Raw genomic sequence first — 25,159 nt, 5'->3', positions numbered from 1 at the left:
CTGGTGACCTTCCCTGAAGTGCAACTCTCTGAGAGCCAACATATGGTATTTTGGGGAAGAGATACCTCATAAGAACAAGGTTAAGCTATTTTATTCAAAAGTGTAGGTTTCTGATGCTGTAAATCCCAGACTTGAGCATAAGAACTGACTTTCAAAGTCAAGTCTGAAAGCAACACAGATGCTTTCCATCAGCAGCAAGTACACAACATACCCACTTGGAATCCCATTAGCACCTACACTAAATTAAGGATTTACTTCAAGTTGGGTTTTGCTTCAGAGCCTGGTAACAGCCAAACTGTCAAGGCGAGAACAGCTCTCCACTGCAGAGCCTTTTCTACCTCTGCCAGCACAAGGTCACGTTTGCTCTGTGACAGTCTGCTGCTCTGCCTGTCACATGCCCCCAGGGAATGCTGCCCCTTCACTTCATTTCGTGTGACAGGAAGGGTTCTTGGGATCCTAGGGGTGTTTGCAGCCGCTGCCAGGCGGACGCTCTGCCTGCAGGCAGGAGCCTGGAGCTGGGCACAGGCAGCAAGGCTGGGTTACGTCAATGGTCAGGGAACACAGAGTTACTGGGAGGGTTACGCTCTCGTGTGCCTTGCTGTAACTGGAGTTCAAAATGCACATTTTATCAAATATGCTGTACCATGTGGCAGACCTGCCCTTAACCAGCAAACCAACAGCTTTCCCAGCTGAGTGAGGAACTGGCCGCAGATGCCAAGCTGTGATCCAGGTCCCTAATTCAGGGAGTTCCCAGGAGGATTCTTTGCTGAAGTAAGACTCTCACGAGCACAGACTGTTAAAAAATAACCTAGGCAACAAACCCAACAAAGCACCTTCCCCCTCTAGCCACCCCAGGCTGTTGTGTGGTGGTTGGTCAGTGATTTCGACACGGCTCACCCATGAGCAGATAAGGTGTTGTTTATCAAGCAGGCTCTGGAGGGTGAACATCTGCTGGCGGGACTTGCTGCTCACACCGATTCTCAGCCTTGTTTTCATGGAGAGCTGAATGTGTGAAGTCTGTTTCCAAGCACCGAGTGCTCTGTTTGTGCCCTGAGATACATTAACAGCTCTGATGAATGAGAGCTCCAGTGGTTCCGCACTGCGAGGAGGAGCACAGGCGATGAGTTACAGCAGAGCTGGGTGTGGAAGGATAAGCACGATCTACTGCATGAGCAAGGTTCGTATTTTCCTCAATGAAGAAGCTGCACCTTCCTCTGCCTTTACAAAAACACTTTGTCAAACTCATTGCAAGAAACCAGCTCAGCAGCAAGGGAGAGGTTTGTGTTTCAAAGTGCCACTTTCCAGGGAGAAATGCAGCTCTGGGATCCTTCCCTTCCATACTCATCAGATCATTTCACAGGCATTTTGGAAAACTGAAGCTAGTGCTGCTTTCAGTTGCATGCTCAGTGGGTGCAACAAACAGGGCTGGCAGCTGACAGCAGGTAATGCTGGGGAATGGGACACACTGATGGGGAATTCTGAATGTGGGTCCCAAGGGTGGCTCCAGCCTCAGGCAGCCCTGCTGCTGCTCCAGGAGTCCCTGCAGCTTGTTTGCAATTGTATTGTCGCCTGTAAGGAGTTGTCATCTTACAGAAGAGATTACCATATCTGTGCTATGACAGGCCAGGCCTGAGCTCTGAAACTCTTGTAGCAGTTGGCTCCACTTCACACATTTCCAGGGTCAGGGGAGCAATTCTTGTGCCCCCAAACAGGTATTCCAATTTCTCAGCATTTCACAGCTCTTAAAAGGCCATTTGTTAGGAACAGTGGTTCGCTTTAGCACAGAAAGGCTCTCAACCCAGTCATTTTCTAATTCCAAATTTGACTCAAAATATCTGAAAGAGTTAATATTCCTCACCAGTGCCAATCCCTGTTTCAGAACACAATTTCCTCTTTGAGAGCTGCAACTCTCGAACATGTGGTGGCAAATACACCTCACTGAGCCCACCTCTTCCACCAGGTATGACCCTAACAGCCCACAGGTCACCAGAGGGGTATCACTGCTTTGACTGTGAAAAGGCAACTACAGGACCCAGGCAAGCCTGTACAACCACCAGAGTGAACTCCATGGCTGGCAAACACTCATGAAGCTCAGTGCAGCCTCTCAAGAACCTTTGGGCAAGAGCTTGTTATCATTTACACATGCCATGTTCAGCAGAGGCAGCTCTGGGCAGGGCAACACAGCACCCACGAGTGCCAAGGATGCCTCCAAAATGCTGACAAGGCACTGCAAGAGTGTCCCCCAGCAGAAGTTAGCAGCACACAAATAACTAAATCAGATTTTCTTCAGCAACAGGCACTCTCCAAATGCACCTGACAGCAGCTTTTTTATCTGTAAGAAGTCAAAGAGATGAACCAGAGAGCAGGGATTAGAGTTTGTTCAGTCCTACAGTGCTGGGTCCAGCCTAACTCTTGGCTTTACCCTTTGAATAAATCTCTGCTTGGCTCGGCGTTAAATCTGAGTCAACAGGTCAAGAAAATTATCATTGCTAATTTGGGATGTGAGGGAGAAACCTGGCATTGAGGTTCACAAGATGCAAGGTCACTGGCAAACAGAAGGTTCAGTAATATTTTACCTATGTGAGCCTCTGAAAATATTTCAGTCTTCCCCATCTTCTTGCAAAAATGGCTTTTTTGTTACCTTGTCAAATATTTTAGTTTCTTTCCATGATTACAAATGTTAAGATTAAATGAGCTGTATCAGGTGAAAGATTAGAAATGGTAATAAAAATAACCTGAACAAGACCTGAATTCATTACTTCTGAAACAGTTGCCTAAGGAATGTACAACTAGTCTTTGAAGTTTCTAATTAACATGACAAAAAGTTGAAAGCTATCAGTTTGGTTACTTCAGGACTTATTTTTCTTGTTACTAAAACAAAAAAACCCCCACCAGAATAGGAGATGAACATAAGGTCCTCAGGTTCAAATCAGCCCTGCATCTGCTCCAATGTTCCCCGGCTCAGAAAAAACACATTAAGCAAATTCAACTTGATGAGTGTTTTGGTTCTTCAATGAATACAGGAACATTTGTATTCTCTACTCCTATATTATGCTATAAATTGTTCCCTAAGTAGGTCACCAAAACGATTTCTGAATGTTTCAAGACAAATACTTTCTACGTGGACTCACAAAACAAAACCAGAGCCTTGGCTGTCAGGGCAGTGACAGATCTCCATCAAACCCACTGCTGTCAAAAAAGTAAGGGGAGTGCTCTTTTTAACTTGGCATCTGCCATTGTGATTCAACTCTTTGCAGAGAAATATACTATTACTCCATATGGCAGCTTCCCCAATTGTAAAAGGGCAGCCAACTTCTGTGGCAATGAGAGCTTTAGCAAATTAGCAACTGAGTCTGGCACTAATGAATGCTCCACTGTCTCAATAGAAGGTGGCTGGAGGTTTTCCTCACATGTCTTCTCTTTGCTTTGTTCTAGCAGAGGATGCTACAAGAAACAAACTGTGTTCCCATTTCTTCAGAGATTTAATAACCCAAATACTTCACTTCCTTGCTGATCAAAGGAAGCAGCAACTTGAGGCTGCCTCGTTGAAAGAGTCCCTGGTGTTACGGAGGCTGATCGGGACTGTCACCTCCTAGACACTTCCAAATTTCCTTCGGAGCAGGAGGTAGATTTTACCACAGCTGGCCCAAATGCAGTGATGGAACCTCATCCTCATGACCTGGACACAGAGGGAGTCCAGGTTTTCCTGAGGCTGGAAGGGCCCTCTGTGGAAGACACACCATGTAACTCATTCACTGTCTGCGTGCTCCCCCATCGCATGACTGTGTTCAGTGTAGGACTGCTCGTTTGAGTGCCAGAGAAGCTATTTCAAGCTGTTTGCCCAAAGACTCATCAATAAGTCATAAGCCCCAGAATGGAAGTCAAAAGAAGGGAAAAAAACAGTTGCTCAGGCAGAATAAATAGTAACTTCCATTGCATTCTCTTAATCTAAAAAGAGAATGAGCTGTTTCAAAATATTCCCCTTCATGGGCTGCTATGCTACAGGAACCCAACCCAGTTCCATCTCCTGGAGACTTGAGGTGAGTGAGATGTGCTACAGTGCCAAGTTAACTGCATCTTTGGGATGCTGGGAAAATCATCCTGGAGGACCCAGCTGCCCAGAGGAGAGGCAGGAGTTGCTGAACTCTGCTCCACGGAGTGGCTGCACATGGCAGCAGAGGGGAAGAGCCTCCTTCCAGGGAGAGCTGTCTGCCTGATGACTTCCAGCCCACTGCCCCTGAGGCACGCCAGGATTGATGGAGACAGTCTGGTCCAAAGCAGAGGGGGAACATCTCCCTGGATCTGTCCTGTCTTTATCAGATTGACAGCCCAATCTGATAAAGAGCCTCCTCTAGGGAATGCTGTCCCCGCCATGCACCAACACCCTCATTAATGAAACATCAGCTGCTTACGTCAGTTCTCCTCTGCCTTTCCTGGAACACATCATTTGCCTTGGATTAAGCTATCTGGGGCAGGGATGTGCCAATGCCTTTGTAAAGCACCCTGGAACTTAAGAGCACTAGAGAAATATTAATCACTCAGCAGTTGCCATCTTTCCTGCAATTCCTTTAATTGCCTCAATTCTCACTGACAGCTCTCACTGCCTGTTCCACCACAGGCACTTTCTCTGCTCAGACCAGCTCCAGTTCATAAGTACAACTCAACCTCATGCCCAGTTTACAGAACAGTGTTACTGGAACAAAGATCTTAATCTACACAGGTGCAAGTGGTCGGCTTGAGGTGCTTGAAAATTCACAAAATTCACCAAGTTTATGTTTCAGTCCTTCTGAGAGAAACTAGAAAAAGGAAAGTTTTGGGCAGACTCATGGCCCAAATCCATGAGGTCTGCCTGGTTACACGTGGTATTTTGTGACTAGAGCCTTATCACACTGTGTTGGGCCAAACAAACTGGGCTGAGCACCAGCTCATCTCCCCCCTGCCCAGAAGGACACAATCCTTACCTGGAGGTTGTTCAGAGGCTCCATTTTCATGACTGGTCCCAGAGTGTTGAGGGGCAGGGAGACATCGATACTTTGGTTTGGCATCAGAGGTGTGTGAATGGCCAGTGGGGTGCTTGGGATGACCCCAAAGCTAGGCAAGAAAAAAACAGAGGTGAGGAGAGCAGCACTGCATTGCCCAACATTAATCCCCTTTTGCCAAGCACAACCTGGCTCATCTTCCCATGACTCGTGAGCTGCCCCTGCTGTTACTCCAGAGAAGGAACAGAGCTCAAACAAGCAGACACTCAAAGTAGGACAAGGCATGGGAAACTCATTCAGGCTGGTCTTGCTGACAACATGCACCATCCTGCCCAGGGACCAGCACCCTTTACCTGCAGGCCTGCGTGCTGAGCACCAGCCTGCCCAGCAAGGATCAGCACCTGGACTCAGTCAGGCCTCCTGGCTCTCTCTTACAGAGCTGCAGAGCACTGCAGGTAGAGTACATCACACACTGAATGGCTGTTGTATCACTGGGAGCTGTGGAAGAAGGAACTGGAGCCAACACAGATTAAATAAATACCCAGGGAGGAACATGTGGTTGGTAACAGCACTGTGGAACAAATGAACCAGAGCAGCCAGTCTCAAATAACAGCACCTGGCTCAGCCACGTGGTTGAAGTTCCTTCACTGGGGATCTATCCCACCAAAGCAATGCTTACTTGACCATTCAGTCCAAAAGACACTTAATTCCACAGGCACCTCTGCTTAGTGGGGCAAAGAGGGAAATCAGCTCACATTTCACACAGCACTCCTATACTATGTACCCACTGCTTTCCAAAAGCACATGGAAGTGCAGATGCTTTGGTGTCCACTCATAAATGCCTTTCTCTTTAGCAGAATCCACATGAGCTCAGAGGTCACAGAGCATTTACAGGACGTACAGGTGTGTATTTTTACTTTATTCACTAAAAACCTGACACTGTCTCTGCACAGAGTCAGCCACATTTATTGCATTTTTCACTCCTTCAAAAACCAGTAAATGCCCCCTTCTTGATTCTCCTTAAGCTTCCAGCTCTAGGAAGCTGAAATTAGAACATTCTCAGCAAGGGCTTCGCCACATGATTTGCTTTCTGCAGCCATTTCACCCTGGAGGACACAAACCCTTATGCTTTCCCTAAGACTCAGAGGGAAATCAAAGTTGCAGATTGTTACTAAGGAGCTGTGATGTTACAGAACTCCAGAGCATTAGCTTTCTTTTATTTTTTTTTTTAATGCTTTGTCCCAAGACTGCAGTGCATGTGATTAGCAGCAGAAGGGGGGGGAAGCAATAAAAACTTCCCAATCACAAACCTTAATATTTAAAACTAAAGAACCAGCCCTCAGCAGCTCTTTCCAATGCACCAGCCACAGTGGAAAGACGTGACAGGAGAATAGCATTTGTTAAAGAGTAAGCAGTAGTAGATTGTATATGGAGCTTGTGCTGCAAGAGGAAAAACTGCTGCTTTACTGTACAGCATTTAAACTTCTTACATCCTTGAAGCCACGTAGGTGTGGCTACAACATAGCCTGATGTATGGGGGAACATCACAAACAAAATGCCTTTTTTTCTAGGCCAATTTGCGAGAAACATTTGCATATAGCAGCTTAGCAAAACTCTCCAGAAAATATCACAGTCCAGGGAGAACATTTACTAAGACTTACTTAGCATAATGTCTTTTCTAAGTAAATCTTATTTGTCCCAAGAAATCCTAAATTTGCAAGGCTAAAAGAGATATTAAAGAGATGGCTTCAGTGGATTTTTAGTAGAGAGAATCCTTTTGCAGTGAAGTGATAGAGGGAAATAGGGAGGATGTTTCAGTCACAAGATATCCTTTACAGTCTTGATAAGAACTTGCCTGGCCCTTGCTCAAGATAACATAAACCCATAGGATAAGCTCTTACTGGAAAGGGTATCTGTGGGAAGACTTTGTGGCTGTGTTGCCATGTCATGTCCTTTGGCCGAGATGGGTTTCTGAGAACAATCTGGATGCTCTAAACATTCAAGTGGCTCTTCCTTCTGACAAAATTGTTCTGCTGCCAATTATGGGGAAAACATGTGCCACAGGCTCTTAACTTGCAACTTCTTCACTGACAAACAGCTTTATTAATGAGTCCTGTACTTCCAGAGAGGCTGAGGGGCAGCACAGCAATTAGGTCAGGAGGCAGAGGGTTGATACTTGTGCAGCTCAGATCTTGCCTGTTTATGCTCTTGGTTTTCCTCAGGGCACTCACTGGCTATAAAACCACTAACCTGCCTAACAACTCACGAGGCTGCTTTAAAACTCCAAAGATTAAATGGGGTAGATGCTGTTTCAGAGCCGGGAGAACGATGGGACCATCTGCTGCCTGCTTCCCCTCAGATTTATCAGTCTGTATTTTCAGCCCTTTCAGCACAACTGTGGTGTGATGGAGAGTTCAGGCTGTATCATCCAAGCTATTTCCATGACTGCATTATACACCTATGTAAAAGCCCTGCCTAGATCTAGCAGTGTAGGCACAGCCTCCTCTCACAGGAGCATGCTGTCTTTTGAAGGCAGTGTATTGATTTTGATTTCTTACCTGTTCTTGTTGAACTGAATGGCAAAGTCAGTCATGTGCTGCAAAGCCTTATTGGTGAAGTTCATCTCCATGTAGATGTGTCCCTGCCTGTGGCTGAATGTGCCCGAGATCTCCAATCCTTTAGCCTTCACTGCAGGCAACCAAACCTTGAACACAAGAAATGTCATTCAGCGTGAGCAGCCTGGCCTGAAGATAAACTAGTAGTTTTCCAAAAAACCCAGAATACCTGAGCTCAGAAATCCAGCTACACCAGCACATTAAGGCCACAAAGGCTAAAGAAACACTACAGGGAAGATGGGACATGGGGTGTTGAAAGGATCGAGCTCACCAATGAGGAATAAGCTTGCTGCTCCTAATCCATATTTGTTCACAGCACTCACATAAGAAATCAAATATACTACAGCATTAGTGTGCACAAGAACTTGTGTCCATCACACTAATGTGAGACTTACCAAGTCTGCTGATGGACAGGCTTCTCCAAGGGCTTGTTGGGCTATTAGAGGCAGGACAATACTAAAGTTTGAACCAAATAAAATCTATTAGCTGTTCGGGTTCTGGATTCCCAAACCACCTTTGTGGGAAAAACCCAGACCCAGATTTGAGTGGTGCAAGATGAGGTAGCGCTTAGCTCAAAATTACTGTGTTCTTTTGTAGTTGGTCTTATATATGGTGTAATAATTGCAAGGACCAAGAGCTTTGAGTATGCTCTGCATGCTCCATTTCATATTCCTCGATTTCACAGGATGACTTAAGTTTATCCATCCATGGACTATTCAATAAGAGTGCTAATTCTTGTTAATTCCCTTTCAGGCAGGGAAGGCTCACCCAGAGCTCCCCGTGGCTGCTCCTCAGCCTGTTTCCAGAACCACGTTCTGTATCTCCCGACCCCTCCTGACTAAGCCAATGCATCTGCGGTCTCTGCCGCTAACAGAGCATTTATCTGCATTACACTGCGGCATGTTCATCCCAATCACATGGTTTTATCTTCACTGTCACGTTAGATTCCTCCAAATAAACAAATCTCCTATGAAAGTAAGTTGTTGCACAGCGTATCCTGCCCTCAGTTTCCTGAGGAAACTTGCTATGAGAAGCAGGTCTGCAGGAAAGCTGCTCTGGCAAAACGGAGTGTCTCGGATATTACATAAGCCGTTCTTGAGAGTAATATTGTTACAGCCAAAATGAGGCTGCTAAACTGCTAAAACAGCAGAAGCCTGTAAGTACTAACATGATCTCCAATATATTGTTATTCTACCTGGAAAAAACCCAGGCATCCCTAATGGGATGAAGTTGAATGAAGGTGCCGAAAGCACCAGAGACTCACAAATAAGGACATGTGAGCAACCTGAGACTCCCTGCAGCCCAGCGTAAGGCAATATACTGAGGAGGATTGTTTTTCCTTACGTACAGACTTTGGAGCCACATATCCTCCAGGAGCCATGCCTATGCCAGAGGAGAGCTCGAAGAGGTCGTTGAGTCCACTGCTGACCACTGCAGGGGTGGGCGAAGGGGCAAAGGTGGCTGGCACGGAGGAGGGAATGTAGGTCTGGCCCACCTGGAGGAGTCAGAAAGAACAGGCGCTGGTTAACATCTCACTTGAACGCTACTTATTAAATAAAGCATGAAGTCGGGTAATATCCTAAATATTTTAAAGCCATTTGCAGCTTCCCTGCTGATTTATCAATAGTGCTAAATTATGCATTTGAATTCTAAGGCTCTTGGCAACTAATCCCTACACCCGGCTGTCACCTCAACCAGGCTTTCACATCATTTTTTATAGCTCCAGTTATCTATTCCCACTCTAGAGGAATCTTTCTTCTCCATCTCTCCTTCTCATAAGACAATACGCTTTGTGGATCTACCCTACGTAAACCCAGGGAAAAGAAAAAAAATGCTTCAAATCTTCCCCCAACTACGTCAGTCTTCAGGAATCTGCAAGATTTTGCATATCCAGAGATAGCAAGGGAGTCATGACCGTATTGTGTACTCCCACCCAAAGCCAGAGCTCAGCATTCTCAGCACTGTGGTCCAAAAGGTTCATCACGTGAAGCAGAACTCATTGTCTCTGTCTGCCAGTGGACAACCTTCCTGCAGGAAGGGTAATCCTTCCCTCTCAGGACTTAAATGAAGGCAACCCAACCAGGAATATTAACCTCCAGGTGCCCAGCTCTAGATGGGACAGTCACACTGAAGTTTGACTCCCAAGTTCCCTTCTTTACTGCGAGGAGGAAGAATTATGTGCTTGAGAACAGGATTCTCCAGTCAGCAGCCCAGAAAACAGGCAGAATTACTAAGAGAGAACTGTTTGGTGGGTTTTTGTTGGCCCAGGCAGGCAAAGACCTGGTTTTGTAGGTCTGATCACTACAGGGAAGTATCTCCCATGCCCTGGTGTGGATGGAGTGCCTGGGGGCTACAGGTGTACTGCACCACCAGCTCTCCTCTGCCCTAGTGCTGAAGCCAGAAAGGAGTGTCAGATTCACAGGGAAGGAAGGAGAGAATGACTGCAGCCATAACAAGGGTCTCTGAAAAGCCCTCCCTCCAGACCTGAGTGTTCTTTCCTCACAGAATTAGTGGGTACACAGTCCTGGGCAGAGGGACTGGAGCCTTCTAGTAGGGGACACTACTTTGGCTACTCCTGCCCACTGCATCTCCAAGTCATCTTGCACTCATTTCCCATGCTTTCTTGGAAAAAGCTGGTATATATTTAAAACCAAGGGTGCTTTGAAACTCTCCCATGCCCTGGCAAGTGCTGTGGCGCCAGGACACTCACAAAGCACAGTGGAAGTGGCAGCACTGATCACACGTAGTAGGAGAGCTCAGAGCACCTGATTCCTGATGTCCAGGCAAAAAACTTCTGTGGGTTTTGGGAGGAGAAAAGCACTGAGTTCAGGCAAGCCTGTGGTGCCAGTGGGTTAGGGTTACACCAGGCTCTGTGAGTAGAGATAAGCATCCTTGGCCTTCCAGCTGCCAAAGCAGTTGCACAAGGATGAGCTACTGCCAGTGTTAACGCTGGTGCTCCAACTAAAAGCTCTGAAAAAGAAGGGCTAAGCAGATAGAGTGAACAGCTCTGGGGCCCTGGCTGCTCTTAGGAAAGCCCAGGTGACAGCTGGACTCAAAGCAACATAGGTGGGGACCCGTGTGTTTCAGATTTCAGTTGCATTTGCCCATTTTCCAACACATTCAGGGATTTAAAGCATCTTCCAGCACGTAGCGGGCGAGGTTACATTTAAAAAAACCCTGAGCTTTGAGCAGCTCTTTTAAACTGGGGAAAAAAATGGAATGGCACTTACTGCCGGGCTTCCTCCAATGCCCCCGCCAAGGTCACTGCCAAGCTGAAAGAGAGAAGGAGAGAGAGGAGAGAAAGACGGAGATCATTTAAGCCAAGTGTCAGATGGTCAGAGCGGAGCCCAGTCGCCCGCGCTGCTCCGAGCACGGCTCGCTCGCCACACAGGACAGACGGAAATGCAGTGCTGGGAAAGCACAGGGAACAGAGGGGCTTTTTGCTGTTGTGTGAGCAGAGCTACTTGGAGAAGCACCCCACGCTGCGGACAGGAGTGTTCTGCAGGTTAATAAGAGCAAAAATCCATCCCTCCTCGCGCCTCTCGTCTGCACCAGAACCTCGGCGCTATTTCTTACGTTTCATGCATCAGTGCTTTCCCTCCAGCCCACCTCGCTGCCTGCCAGCAGGCCCCAGCAGCTCCACAAAACCCAGTGGGGTAACTGTGAAACGGCATAAAAATAAAACTGACAGGAAGCTGACTTCCTGAAAGCTTTAGTTTTCTAGGGAACAGCTAGGAACTCCGGGCAAACACAAAGCATCTTGGCTGTGTTCCTCTGACATGCGGCTCTTTTCAATGACGGGGAAGAAAGAGAACGGGAGATGTGCTGGCTCTTGCAACAGCTCAGATAGCTGGGCTTTGTCTTCCCTTTGAAGTTGCAACCCTCCCACAGTCAGAGAAAAAACAGCTCCATGATCTAATGGGCACTCCAACAGTAAAGAGACCTCTCGGTGCAGCAGGTTATTTCAGTAACAATCTCTGCCAAGCTACACAGCTACAGTCTGAAGGGATGAAACAGTGACTGTGTACACCTGCACAACCCTCCACGAACACTAAATCCCCTCTGGGGCCCTTCTGCCAAACCCTCCTGCAGCCCACCTAGAAGCTCCTCTATCATGAACTCCCTTCACAAAAGCATCCACACCACCTTCTCAGTGACAAAGCCCATTTTTCAAACATCATTCTACACGCTCGAGAGATTTCAGTGATCAGGACAGGCTCCAAAGCTGGCTACAAGTGCTGTTTGTGAGTACAACACCACTCCTGTGAATATTTAAAAAGCACTCAACAGATGACTGATAGTCAGGAGGGAACAACCACAGATCTGCAGTGGTTATTCACTGCAGAGACATCTCCAGGTTTATCTGTGTCCCAGGCTTTTCTGCTGAAGACCACAATAATTTTTTGCCTAGTACAGGGGTTTTTTTGGGTCACATTTAGACAAGGAACATGACCTGACAATAAGCACAGAGGATGATGCAAGTGCAGGGGTGAGGTAGGAGCCAGTCCCATTAGGAAAACTGGACTGTCAGACCAGATCATCACAGCTCACCTTGAGATGGTTTTCCTCTTCCATTTGATTAGGGTTTGGGGAGTTAGTTTGCTTTCATAAAAGGCATGTGACAAACTAGGTCAACAAAGGCTCTTAGATATGTTGTTCAAATAAACACTGATGTGTCAGAATACTGAATAAACGCACCACATAGTTAAAGCAGAAGCTGCCAGGAGTGCCTGTGCTTAGAGCCAAAAAGGCTCCAACCTTCTCCCTCTGCACAAAAACTTTAGAAATTAACTTTGCTCCACTCCCCACCAGCCTGCTCCCTGGGAGATCTCACAGCAAATGTGTTTTATGCTGGTCAAGAGATACCATAAAGGTTCACACCTCTCTCCATCAGAGCACAGATAAAAAGCATAAATTGCCCTGAGAACAGCAGCAAAGTCGTAGGACAGTGACTTACCAGGTGATAACCAGCCTCCATAAAACATGTAAAATTTGACAAATCCCTGTGCTACCCTGGATCCCTGTTCTACCCCCTGGCACCTCTCCTTCCCCAGTCCCCACAGGAGCCAGCTGATGCAACATCAGCCACCATAAGTAGGTGTTAGAGATGTACAAATAACACACAATTTGCTCTTTGTTAAGAAGCCTTAAGAGCTTTTTTTTTTCCTGTGTGGGACTCAGTTTATCCCTGCTTGAGGTCATGGTATAAGTTAATAGCAGGTACCCCATCTTTTGCAACAGCCACCCCTTCATATAGCAACCCAGGCTCTTGTTGTCCAGTTTTCCTTAGCTTACTTAAGAGATAACAGACAAAAGTGACTGATTCCATAGTCAAAAGATCAGTCAGAGACCAAAGGAAGCCAGCCAGAGGATGCAAATCCAATTAATATTGAGCTTATAAAACAAGGCTTATTACACTGTCAAGTCTCCCCCTCTGAAACTGTCTGGCAGAGCCGAGTTTTGTTCTATTGACTGCTAAGCCAAGTCATGATTTAGATTAATATATCAGATCATTTACATCTTGTTACTGGCTCACTGAGGAGTAATAAATGCAACTATTACACCTCATCCCTATTCATAGTCTTGCATGCAGATGAACTTTGTGCTTTATACTGACAGGTATAGCAAAGTCTGGGGGAAGAGAAAGAATCCAGTTCATTTCCAGATATTATTGTATGCATGGAGGACTTCTGGTACTGTTGTCTGAAGCAGGAGAAAGACTGGTTTATCAAGCAGCAAGCATTTTACAAAGGGTTTTATGGAAATGACTGAATAATTCTGCATAATCAAGCCAGATGTTAACCATTCTACCATTTCCTATTACACTCATCACAAGAAGCTGCAGGGTAGGAGCCCAACCTCGAAGCAGCTCGTACGCTGATATCTGCATGCACTCACTGTGAGGGAGAGCAGAAAAGACATATTGGGGTTCCTCAACCTATCTACAAGTCTTCCATTTTCCCTAAATGTCAGGCCTTGGGGGAAAAGTAGAATTGCTTGAGTGGTGGCTCCAGCTCTCACCCCCTACAAGGAGTAGAAAAAAACCCCCCCTCACTGGCTCAGAGAATTCACCACGAGCCTCTTTACATTTCAAGATTGCACCTGACATGTCTGCTTTGTGGGAGAAAAGGTCTCCTTTCAATGCCAGGAAGCTCTGACCTCCTGAAGCCCCTCTTTGCTGGTCAGAGGGCTCTGCACAGCAGAGCCTGTGCCTCTCCTGGCTCCAGTCCTCGGGCCCCAGCACTGCAGATGTGCTACAGAGCCGCAGAGCGAACTCCGAGGAGCTGCCAGCTCCTCCAGGTCCCTGCAGGCAGAGCTGGCTCTACCTAACAGTGGAAAAAGAAGTGACAGCACATCTACTGCGACACAAGTTAATAAAGAACTAATCAGTTCCCCATCAGATCCTGGGTGCACTGCCCAATGCAGCAGCACACAAGTACCTCTCTCCACTTTTCTTGCCTGTCACCCTCCCATGGCACCAGTTCTCTCTCCATTCAGGCACCACAGGACTGGTTCACTGTATCTCCAGTGAGATGCCCAAGACCTAACTTTATTCCAAACTCAGAATGATGGAAGAGACGGTAAGAGCAATGTGTGTGAGTAAGAGGGAAGGAGGAACACAGAGGGAACAGGAACCAATTACCCACGGAGTGTCCTCTCCCATCTGGAGTGACAGGCAGAGTGCAGAAGGAAAGAAGCAGATATTAGTCAGGCGTGAAGTGCTACTGAAGCAATTCCCCAAGGCTGGCAGCTCTAGTTAACCCTTTCCATTCATCTCATGGGTGGACAGACACTGGCAGAAGGACAACCTGGACCTGCCTTACAGCAGATCAGGCAACAGCCCCATGGAGAAGATGACCATGTGAATACAGCTGTCAGCCCCACTCAGGCTGAAATGCTCACTAGTGGACAAGGGCTGGCATTTGATGGTCAAAGGGAACTTGCAGCACTGCAAAGTCCTGATCCTGAGCCCAAAGTTGGCAGGCTTGCCTCTTGCTGAAGAGTGCAAAGCCTCTGCCCAGGAGGAAGAGTTGCCAGCTCCAGGAGATGAGCAGGGGATGAACAGGGACTCTTGGCCCCCAAAAGCACCAAGTTCTTCAAACAGGGGTTCTCTTCATTGCCTCCAAACCCATCGTGCCACAACAGCACCAAAGTAGCCACATGGGTTTAAAGAAGAGGTTGGGCTCAAGCCTGTATCAATAAAACCAGTACTAGCACCTCTCCCCAGAGCACAGCAGCACCTTTACTTGGTATGAGTTGGCTCGGACAGCGTTGCAGCTGCTCTGCAGTGGGAGAGCCTTTGCCCTGTAATTCCAGCTCCGTGGAAGCAGTTATGCTGACTTATGAAGTGCAGCAGTGCTGGAGTTACTGCATTTAGGAGGGTTTATTTGCATCTTAACAGCAGCTTGTAATGAAGTGACTCTGCTGAAGCGTTCATGTGATCCAGAGGGGTTACAATCACTTCTGCAAAATGACGTGAGGCTTTTGGAGCACCAAAAAATAACAGGGAGGGTGGAGCCAGGGACAGAAGCTGCAACAACCACTGCCCAGCAACTGCTTTGCCTTGTGTCCACAGCATAGCCAGGGCTTTCAGGGCAGCTGTGCACTTCATGAACCATAGCTCATGGGTTAACAGGGGACAATTGCTGCCTCCTCCCTCCCTCATACCCCAAATCAAGGGTCGAGCACCACAGCTCCAGGAGCTGGATAAGAGCCAGCACTCAGTAACACAGCAGCAAGGAACACGAGGCATTTACCTAAGAGGAATCAGGAGCTGAGGCTGACTGAGATGCCTCTGATCCAGGCTAATCCTGTTAGAGACACCTGAGCTGCAGGACAGACCAGGCTGCATCTCCTGGTGGGCTGCAGGGATCTCCTTGCAGACACTGCTGTGGCTCACACAGAGGCATTTTCAGTGCCTGTTTGCTGCCTATTTTATGTGTCTGTTTTCACACCACCAAGCCAGGCTTGCAGGGCAGAAGGGCTGCTCTCCAAAGCAGGGACAGCTGTGTCAAAGGTGCTGGGGAACAGGTCCTGCTGCCAATAGGGGTTTCACTCCACTTACTGCTAACACTTTACACCTGCCTGAACGACTTCCATCAGCAAACAAAACTGAGTCCTAACCATTTTCAGTTTCCAAAGTGCAAAAAAGCAGCTCACAAAGCTCTGGCAGTCCTGTGACTGCTACAACAACAGCCTTCAATCAGACATGAATGAGTGACCCACCAAAAGAGCTCCTTTTCCATATCAGCCCTGCTCCAGCAATGGACACGTGTCCTTTGTCGGAAATCTTAACAGAGATGCCCTTTGAAGCTCATCAAACCAGAACAGAGCAGATGAAAGGAGTCCCTCAGCTCTTTATCAGAGGCTGGAGGAGCACTCTGGGAAAGCATCACATCCACTGCATAAATGGATGCTGGGGCTGACCTAGCACTGACACTCTCACACTGTAGTTCCAGGAAAAGGTAATGGAGTAACTTTCCTAAGATTATACACAGCAAGTCACTTGCAGAGCCAGAATCTGGCTCCCAGGTTGCTTTTGGGCTTCCACAACTACTCTGACTATATGAAACACCAGCAGAAAGGTTCCTTTATAAAACATTGGTGAGTTCCTAATCAACCCCAACAAGCCAGGAGGTTGTCCCCTGAGGCCAGACTTCGAAGTCTCCACCTGAAAGCAGTCAGACAGGGAGTGACACCAGTAGCCCCTTTTGGATGAGGCAGGCACTCAGGGCTGCTGGAGCAGGGGTTTCTCCCCAGGCTGCCAGGTGCCTGGAGCTCAGGACACCCTGGGGGAGAGGGTGAGCTGCTGCACCCTCCATCCCACTGCAGAGCCAAGCACAGGGGTGGGAAGGGAACCTTGGAGTCAGACCCCCCTATATCCAGCCTGATTACACAGAGGGACACAGCTCCACCTGGAACAGCCCAAACCAGTCCAGGTATTACAGAAAAATGTAGATATCCAGTGTTTATCCAACAGCTTTTCAACTAAGGACATAAATCAGTCTGACCAGCTGCCAGTCTTGAATCAATAATATTCTTGTAGATGAGTGGCTCGAGCATTAAATAAAACCCTTACATAACAGGCTATCCAAGCCTGCCTATTTCCCACAGATTTACTGCTCTGCCCCTGGGTTTCAAGCCAGCCTCCCTGGCTCCTGGCCATGGTGCCCTGCTCCCATTAAATGCTCACAGGGAGCTGCAGGATGTGCTGGGCAGCACAGAGCTCTCACTCACATGCTCAGTGGATTTTCAGAGCAAAAGGAACACACAAAAAAAGGTTTAGAGGCAAAATGACCCCAGCTCATGTCAGAGCTGCCTTTGAGGGGATGAAGCATCAAACTGCACAGAGCTCTGCATCCAGCAATCTGCTGTCCCAGGAAGTTTTGTTTCTCCCACATGAGTGGCTGGAATGACTGCTTTACACTGCTGAGCTGGAGATCTCAAATAGTTCTGTAGAAGTGGGCTTAGTCACCATCTTATGGAAAATTGAGCAGAGGAGAACTAGAAGAACCCATGGTGGCAAACAGGGGCACAACCCAGACTGGTTTTGTTCTCTAGAAAACAGCTCTCCATAGGTCCTACAGCAGGTTTGCTCTAAGCAAACCATATCTTGTTTTTGTACTAACAGCCCTTTTTCTATCTTTTTTTTTTTAATTGTTAACACATGCTCAGCATCTGTGCATGCATGTTATATTTAATATCAATTACAGAACTCACTATGGAGATAAAATAAGATTTACTCAATAAATAAATTAACCTCTCAAGCAGCTGGAGTCTCACTGGTCATGGGGATAAATATCTAGCAATGCTGAGGAAAATTCAAATGAAAATATTAATTTGGTGTTTATCCAGTTTTACACCACATAGTCTCTATTTAAATGCCTGGAAGAAAAAATAACCCCCTCCAGTTTAAGAAATTGAAATGCAGAATGACATTTGCCATGGAAGTTTAAGCTGCTGCTGGTCTTTCTGGGTTAGTCCTGTTGGGACTTTTACTGCAAGAGCATCCCTCTGAAGTCAGACACCCCCTCCAAAGAAAAGGGGGTAGAAGAGGGGATAGCACTGCACAAATGTGGCTTAATATTAACCTAAGATTCAAATCCCAACCCTCTGGGTGAGTCATGCAGCCCAGAGACACCACCCAGCAATTTGGCTAATACCAGGTTAGGGTTAAGCCAGCTTGATGCTTGTTAAACACATGCCCACAACAATGAACAAAGATACAGATCACATTCATTCACTAATTAGGCTTATTATCACAGACTCATTTAGGTTGGAAAAGACCTCTACACTGTTAGCCCATCACTGCCAAGGCCACCACTAAACCACATCTGTTAAATCCCTCCAGGGGTGGTAACTCCACCACTGCCCTGAGCAGCTGTGCCAGGGCTGGACAGTCCTTTCAGTGAAGACATTTTTCCTAATATGCAATTTAAACCTCCCCTGGCACATCTTGAGGCTGTCTCCTCTTATCCTGTCACCTGTTTTCTGGGAGAAGAGACCAACTCCCACCTACAGCCTCCTGTCAGGGAGTTGTACAGAGTGAGATGGTCCCCCTGAACCTACACTTTTCTCCAGGCTGAGCCCCCCCCAGCTCCCTCAGCTGCTCGTCATCAGAGCAACCCCTTCCTCCACTCTGTTGCCTTCTCTGGACAAGCTCCAGCCCCTCAACACCTTTCTTGTTGTGAGGGGCCCAGAACTAATCTCATGATGCCCAGTGCAGGGGGACGGTCACTGCCCTGGTCCTGCCTGGCCACACTACTGCTGATACAGGTCAGGTGCCACTGGCCTTCTTGGCCACCTGGGCTCATGTTCAGCCACTGTCACCAGCATCCTCAGGTCATTTTCCACTGAACACCTCTCCAACCACTCTGCCCCACACCTGGAGCATTCCATGGAGTTGCTCCAAGTGCAAGCCCTGGTACTTGGCCTTGTTGAACCTCACACCACTGGGCCTCAGCCTATAGATCCATCCTGTCCAGATCCCTCTGCAGAGCCTTCCTGTCCTCAGGCAGACCAACACTCCTGCCCAACGTGGTGCCATCTGTAACATCTGCACTAGGGAAGGAAAAGGCAGAGCTTTGATTCATTTGATGCAACAGCACTTCAACAGAAATCACCCAACATCAAAAACCCGTCCATCATTCAGACATTTGGTTTTAGTGCTCACCCCATCAGTAACTCAGCTGAGACAGTGCTGGGCTGTGCAGCCCGAGGCACAGCTACTCCCCATCCAGACATGATCATTTTGTCACATCACACTCCACAGCTCCACAGATTTAGTTAAGGCTTGAGGAAAATACTAAGAAAAAGCCTAGGACCATATCAACTAACAGCTCTACTGTCAAAGCAGGTCACTAAATTAAGCCCATTAATGCCACCTGCGAGACAGCTCTTCTCCCAAAACCAAGTTTTAATTTTACTGTGTCCATTTATTTGTCTGACATTAATGAGAAACAAAGGGTTACTTTAAGAGGCCGGGAAAGCAGCACAGACAGAGGAATTAAAGTGCTAACCCTTCTCTGCCACCACAGACAGCACCATCTTCTGCAATGCCTTTACACAATTACCAATCCCAGGTCCTCAGGGGCATGTCTTGCAATGCAGGGAAAGGCTGCACAGGGCTCTGGGCTCACTGTCTGCTTTCCCAGCAACTCCAGCTTGACCACTTCCCTGATCCCCACTGAGATACTCCCCAGTGTAAGAGCAGCCACCCCACTGACCAAACAAACTGCTGTTCAGCACAGAGGCTAAAGCACACCTGACCTCTGTGAATGCCAGTGCCATTAAGGGTTAGATTGTTTTCAGTTCATTAGCTCATGAGAGCTGGAAATGAGTTTAATGTCTGCTGTAATAAGCTTATGGCAGCTTAAAAAAAGATATATTTGACAAATAAGGATTTGTTGCATTGGGGTTCATCCAGATGCCTCCTACCTCTGTTATTCAAGAGCTTGACTCAGAACTGAAACCACCTAAACCAGGCAGAGAACTACAAGCCAAACCTCAAGCAAGACAAATCCACTGCAGGCCTGAAAAAACACCCAGCTGTGTTCACTGGGGCAGCCTTACCCAGTGCAAATATCCCCAGGAGTGCTTCTTCCCCTGCAGGGAAGTCACCAGGGAGTTGGGGACCTGCCTGCTGTGCTCCCCTCCATGGGAGAGCAGCTCCCAGGCCCATTATTACATTCATCACCTCTTAATACCTGGCATAAGACCACAGCACTGACCTCTCCACCTTGTCTCCTTGCCAAGGGATTTTCTCACTGCAGCTCATGCCCAGCTCACTTCCCAGAGCAGAGAAAGGTGTGATTACTCCCACTGGAGCCTGACCCTGGTAGTACCAGGGCAGGTACCTCATGAGCAGCTGTGGCACAGGGAGGACTACACAGAGTGCGTCCCTCTTGACCTCACTGCAATTAAAATGTCACTCACATTAAGCCATGGCATGTACAAATGAGATGACACAGGGTTACAGCCCCAGAGCTTTGCACTGAAATTCAGGAGGGCTGGGAACTGGGTGGAGTAAACGCCTTCCTGAAAGGGAGCCTGAATCAAATACAAAGCAGTGAAACACTTTACATGCTTGAAACAACTTTCTGGTTTTCTTTTTACACAGCAAAAGCTCAGAACAAATATATCCACTGACCATGTGGATTCTACAGCATGCAGCTACATCCATTTTATAGCAGGAAAAACCTGCTGGAAGTTGGTACAATAGCACTGCTTAAATCCTTTTGGAGTTTCAGGACTCAGCACTGGGAGCTCAGTGATCCAAGCATTGAAAGCACAAATAATCAAGGCTTTGCAGAGATAAGCACAGCTCCAATTATTTCACATCAGCTAACGAGGATGCTGCTTACCAAGCTGTCCAGCCCTCCTCCCAGGAGGTCCACAGCACCCATCTGCATGGAGGACACTTGGGGAACATTCACAGGGGGCCCCAGGTCCAGGTTGAGGAGGTCTCCCAGGAGATCTCCCTGGGATGGAATGACCTGTGGCTGCTCCAGGTTGGTGGTGGCCGTCGTGCCCACGGGGCTGTCGCCGGCGTCGGTGCTACAGGAGGTGGGACAAGAAGCAGAGGAGAGAGACATCAGTCACCTGTGGTCTCCAGCTTTGGATTCCTAGCATGGGGAAACACAGCAGGACAAGAAGAAGCCAGTCCAAAGTTTATCCCAGCAGTGGTCTGCCCATTGATATAGTGTGTTATGGCACGTGGTTCTTCACCACGTGCTTTGTCTTCAGTCCAGCAAAGGGAATCTTCCCAGGTGTGGGACCTGCCCACCCTAAGAATCACAGACCCATCCAAAACAGTGAGCCATGAATACTACATGGACTACAGCACTGAAAATGAGTATTTCCCAGCTCAGAATAAAACTACAGAGACAATTTTCAGCACACTGGGCCTGAGAACCACATACAAATACGGGGGAAAATAAATAATTCAGATTTCCTCAGACAATGTTATCAACCTAACATTAATAAAACCCTTGAGCCCTCACTCTAACCAGTGCAAACTCCACCACTCCCCATACATCTCGATTAATCACCTTCTACTGACCAGCAACAAGCTCCACAACTCTTTCCTAATTAAAAACCTCCATCTAAAATTGATTCCTCCCTTTTATCAATAATTTCTTTTCCTCTGAGTTAGCAGGCATGCTAATTGCCAGTCTAGAAATGCTCATTATACAGCTTCCAAAATTTCTCATCATATGCAGTCTGGCTACCGTTTACATTCACTTGTCACTGAATTTTATAACAAGAAGGGGAGAAGTAACTGACTGTAGCTCCTGAAGATCTAACTCCAGTGTATTTATTCTTTAAATCCAGAGATGCTCATTTTAGATAATTAAAATCCATTCTGTACCCTGTTGCCAGCAGTAAGTGACAAAACGATTTCCAGCTCACGTCCTTGCAGCTGCAGCCAACAGGTAACTGCACACAAATGCTGTGGGAATTACTGTCCTGACAAGGTGTTTAACACTGGGGCTCTTCTGTAAGGATTGCAGCTCCTGATTCTGAGTAGCCAGAATTCCCTTATCCTTATTCAGCTGCTGAGGGGAAGGATTCAGCCACAGAGTCTAAGCTGCTCCCAACTTCAGTGCCAAGAGGAAAAGATGGAGCATAAGGACTGCAGAATGAATTAGTTACCAGGCAGCAGAAGCACTGAAAGCTTCTTTGCATTAAAAGCTTTAGACCCCAAATAATACTAATATTAGCTGTCCTTTCTGCTGCTGCCTTCAGCAGGGAGACTGCTGAGTGTGCTGAACTGCTCACTGAAATATTTTTGAAGAGCAAGTGGTTCCTGTGATCCACTCCCACCCCCACCCTGGGAAGGGGAGGAACAGCAGCTCCAAGCAGAGGCACATTACAAGCCACTTGGTTCGTTCCCAGTCTATAATCCCTTTAACACTACACCTCTTCAACACTTACTCATCCTTCTCCTGATGGAAACAGAGAAATCCCTCGAGGTCTTGTGTAACTGCTGTTGCCCCAAAACCCAACCAGAAATTAGGAAAGGACAAAGCTAAGTCAGTTTGTATTAAAAAACAAAACCCCATTTGGGAAGAATGGGTATTTTAATGTGATCTGTATAAAAAAAACCCTCTGAATTTTATATGAAAGAAAAAATTAATAAAGAATATGTGGGTTATAAGGGACAAAAAGTCTTGATATAAGCTTTCCTCCACACAGTCTTGGGCAGTGGGTAACAGCTGGGTTTGCCCATGTGAATTCAGTCTCCAGCAGTTCCCAGATGTTGGGTTTTACAAGGGATGCACAGAGAGAAACAGAATCAAAAATTTCCTGCAGCCACCTGTGAAATAAGAGGGATAGAGACTCCTGCCCAAGGCTAACCAGACTCCTCCCAGGAGCCCTGTAAACATCTTCCCAAATTTCCCAGCTGAATTGTGGCTGAGCAGGGGTGGTGGGAGCCACCACACGAGGAAACACTGCCAAGTAATCAGATTTCTCCCCCCATTTTCAGGATACATCTGCAACTCTGTGACACTTGGGCTCACTGAAGAGGCAGGAACATTACACCATCTGTGAGCTGTTCAATGGGTCTCCCCATCAGCTGAGAGAGCTGAAAGAAACCTGTCCTTGCTTTGAATGGAAATCAAATGAATTGAAAAGCAATGCAGTGAATTCTGCCAGCCATAACTAACTACTCCAAGGTTTATACCCAGAGAAGCACCATTCACCTAGTTATCTCTGCCAATCCACTCAAGGCTAATGTTGTATTGACTCTCAAGCCACACTCACTGTGCAATCTGAAGGAAAACCTCAATCTCTACCAGACACTTCAGCCACCAGAATGGTCACTATTGGAATGCAGGACTTAAGAAAATAACTCCAAACAATTAGGTGAGGTTGTTATCTCCCACTGGACAACCTTAACTTGCCTTACACTGATGAAGAAAACCCCAATAATGGGCCTCTTTATGAGGTGAGCTCCTGTTGGAGAATCCCAGTGTGCCATTCACTCCACTCGTTTTTTTGTTTTAATTTACCAAATGGGCTCCAGTGCTGCATCAGGATGATCAGTAGCAGCACTCTTCAGACCTTTCCCCAGCTCAACACTGCTGATTGAGGCCTGGAGGGTTTATGTTGAAGCAATGGTTCTGCTACAGTCAGAGCAGATTTAAGGTCATTAGACAGAGCACAAGCTACGAGAGTCAAGCACGTACACAGGATATGCAACAAGCTAGTAAAAAAATACTCCTTCAGAAAAGCTGAATTCCTTGAGCTAAATCCCCTAAAATGTTATCCTCTGTAGTGACCTGAATCAACAGTGTACAGGAAAGTTGGTAACACCAAAGTCCAAAGCTACCCCAGCTGATTTTGAGACAAATCTTTGACTAGGAGAGGCCGGAAAGCGGTCACTGCTTTTCTTGTCCAACTAGTAGACTTGTGCTTGCTGATTCTGGGTCAGTGCAGCCAGACTTGATTTCATAGGCAGGGAGAAAACAACTCGGCTTCCCAAAGCCAGTCACCACTGAAATAGCTTTAGTTGCTAAGAATAGCAGAGAAGCGGTGTCAGAAAATAGAAAAGAAGCAGCATCGCACACTGATTTATCAGTGCAACAGCAAAAAATAGCACTCCAAATGTCACTTTGGGAATATTATTAAGAGGTAAGCCTGGATACTTTGCCTCCTGCTGCAAAGCACACTCAGTTGTGTAATTAATACCATTAGTGCAAATAGCACTGCTCACCTGACTGAGGGACCACGGGAAACAGGCTCAACAGTAACCCCTCTGCAGCCTGGGACTGCTGCACTGCCTGTGCCTGCAGATCCAACCTGCTTCCAGGACTGGGATCACAGGGAAGCATTAAAGCTCCAGGCAACATGCCAAAGCATTTCCCCCCCACCTCCCAAGGGTTAGACAGATATCAGTCTACCCATCTTCTTTTAAGCTCCAACAGTTTTCAGTGATGGGGCTTTGATGGCTTTTGTACTCCCCTTGTCTCGCAGGCGCCAAGTGAGAAAGGTGGTTTTACCAATCCTTCTCCATTTCATATTCCAACAGCGAAGGATCCCTTAACTTACCTGTTCCAAGAAACTGATACTGTATTCCAGGTGACAGGCTCCTAAAGCTGTGCTGCTGCTGAAGCAAAAGCTCTTACAAAATCATCTTCTGAAAGATGCCTGTTCTTACTCTAGTCCTCCTCCCCCTGGAGTAAGCCCTTGCACCAAAGGTGATTCCACCCTTACCCAAACCTTCTGCTTTTTAACTCAATCTCTCACATCAAGAGCACTTGTAGTCAATGCCTTCTTAGAAAACATCACAGCTCCTCCTCACACAAGAACCTAGCACTTCCTTGTCTTCTGACCCAGAAACTCAGAAACTACATACCCAGGATTACCTTCCACAATGGAATGGCCCTGTGAATGACCTGCAAGCCCTTACACAACTTATCAATAAAACCCCATTAGAGTGTTCTAAGAAGATCTTGGCATCTTTTGGACTGTTTGCTAGAAAGAAACAGGCAACCCTTCCCCATCATCCTTGTGGCTGCCTGAGCTTACCTGCCATGGTGAATGGGCAGGTGCTTGCGGTGGATGCCGTGGCTCCCCTCCACAAAGGCGTTGGGGGGTTTGTGGTACACAGAAGCCAGAGACCCGATGTGGCAGATCAGCTCGTCGAGCAGGGTGGGCTCGATCAGATCGGTCTCCTCGGAAATCAGCGGCTTTTCCGAGAGCACCACTTCCTTGGCAGTCACGGGGTCCGTGGAGAGAAGGCGCCAGTAGATGTAGCCGCGGTCCCGCAGGTCTGGGTTGTCAGAATCCTGAGACAGAGCAATACATCACTCATGGGTCTGAAATGAACTAAGGCCTGTAATCACTTTATTTTTCTTAGCAGTGATTCTGCTGGATTAAAAAACCCCAACCATCCAGCAGCGACAGCCGCCGGTCTCAAAGTGATGTTACAAACTGTTTGTTGTGATGAACATCCTCAAATGAAACTTGAGAACCAGAGTATTAATGCCTGGCTTCCTGCTCAGCTGGTCAAGGAGCAGAAAAAACCCGGGATTTATATCCCACAATTGCCCCAAACCA

The 25,159-nt window shown here is 47.2% G+C and overlaps 1 protein-coding gene across 2 annotated transcripts in view; it reads right to left on the bottom strand.

Annotated features, from left to right (window-relative positions):
- AP2B1 (adaptor related protein complex 2 subunit beta 1) overlaps window positions 1-25,159 on the bottom strand; it is a 78,030-nt gene that overhangs the window by 15,904 nt on the left and 36,967 nt on the right. The window contains exons 13-18 of one of the 2 annotated variants that reach the window (XM_050321614.1): window positions 24,629-24,888; window positions 20,458-20,650; window positions 10,825-10,866; window positions 8,943-9,089; window positions 7,538-7,683; window positions 4,962-5,091 (exon numbers count right to left, since the gene is read on the bottom strand). In XM_050321614.1, the coding sequence (XP_050177571.1) occupies window positions 4,962-5,091; window positions 7,538-7,683; window positions 8,943-9,089; window positions 10,825-10,866; window positions 20,458-20,650; window positions 24,629-24,888 (918 nt within the window). The remainder of the gene's footprint in view (window positions 1-4,961; window positions 5,092-7,537; window positions 7,684-8,942; window positions 9,090-10,824; window positions 10,867-20,457; window positions 20,651-24,628; window positions 24,889-25,159) is intronic. The other variant, XM_050321615.1, reaches the window with a different exon arrangement.

The sequence above is a fragment of the Myiozetetes cayanensis genome, unplaced genomic scaffold, assembly GCF_022539395.1.
Source record: "Myiozetetes cayanensis isolate MyiCay16 unplaced genomic scaffold, myiCay2020 scf27, whole genome shotgun sequence".
In the NCBI taxonomy this organism is placed as follows: domain Eukaryota; kingdom Metazoa; phylum Chordata; class Aves; order Passeriformes; family Tyrannidae; genus Myiozetetes; species Myiozetetes cayanensis.
The sequence above is the reverse complement of the archived record's forward strand: the minus strand, read 5'-3'. Positions and strand labels throughout refer to the sequence as shown.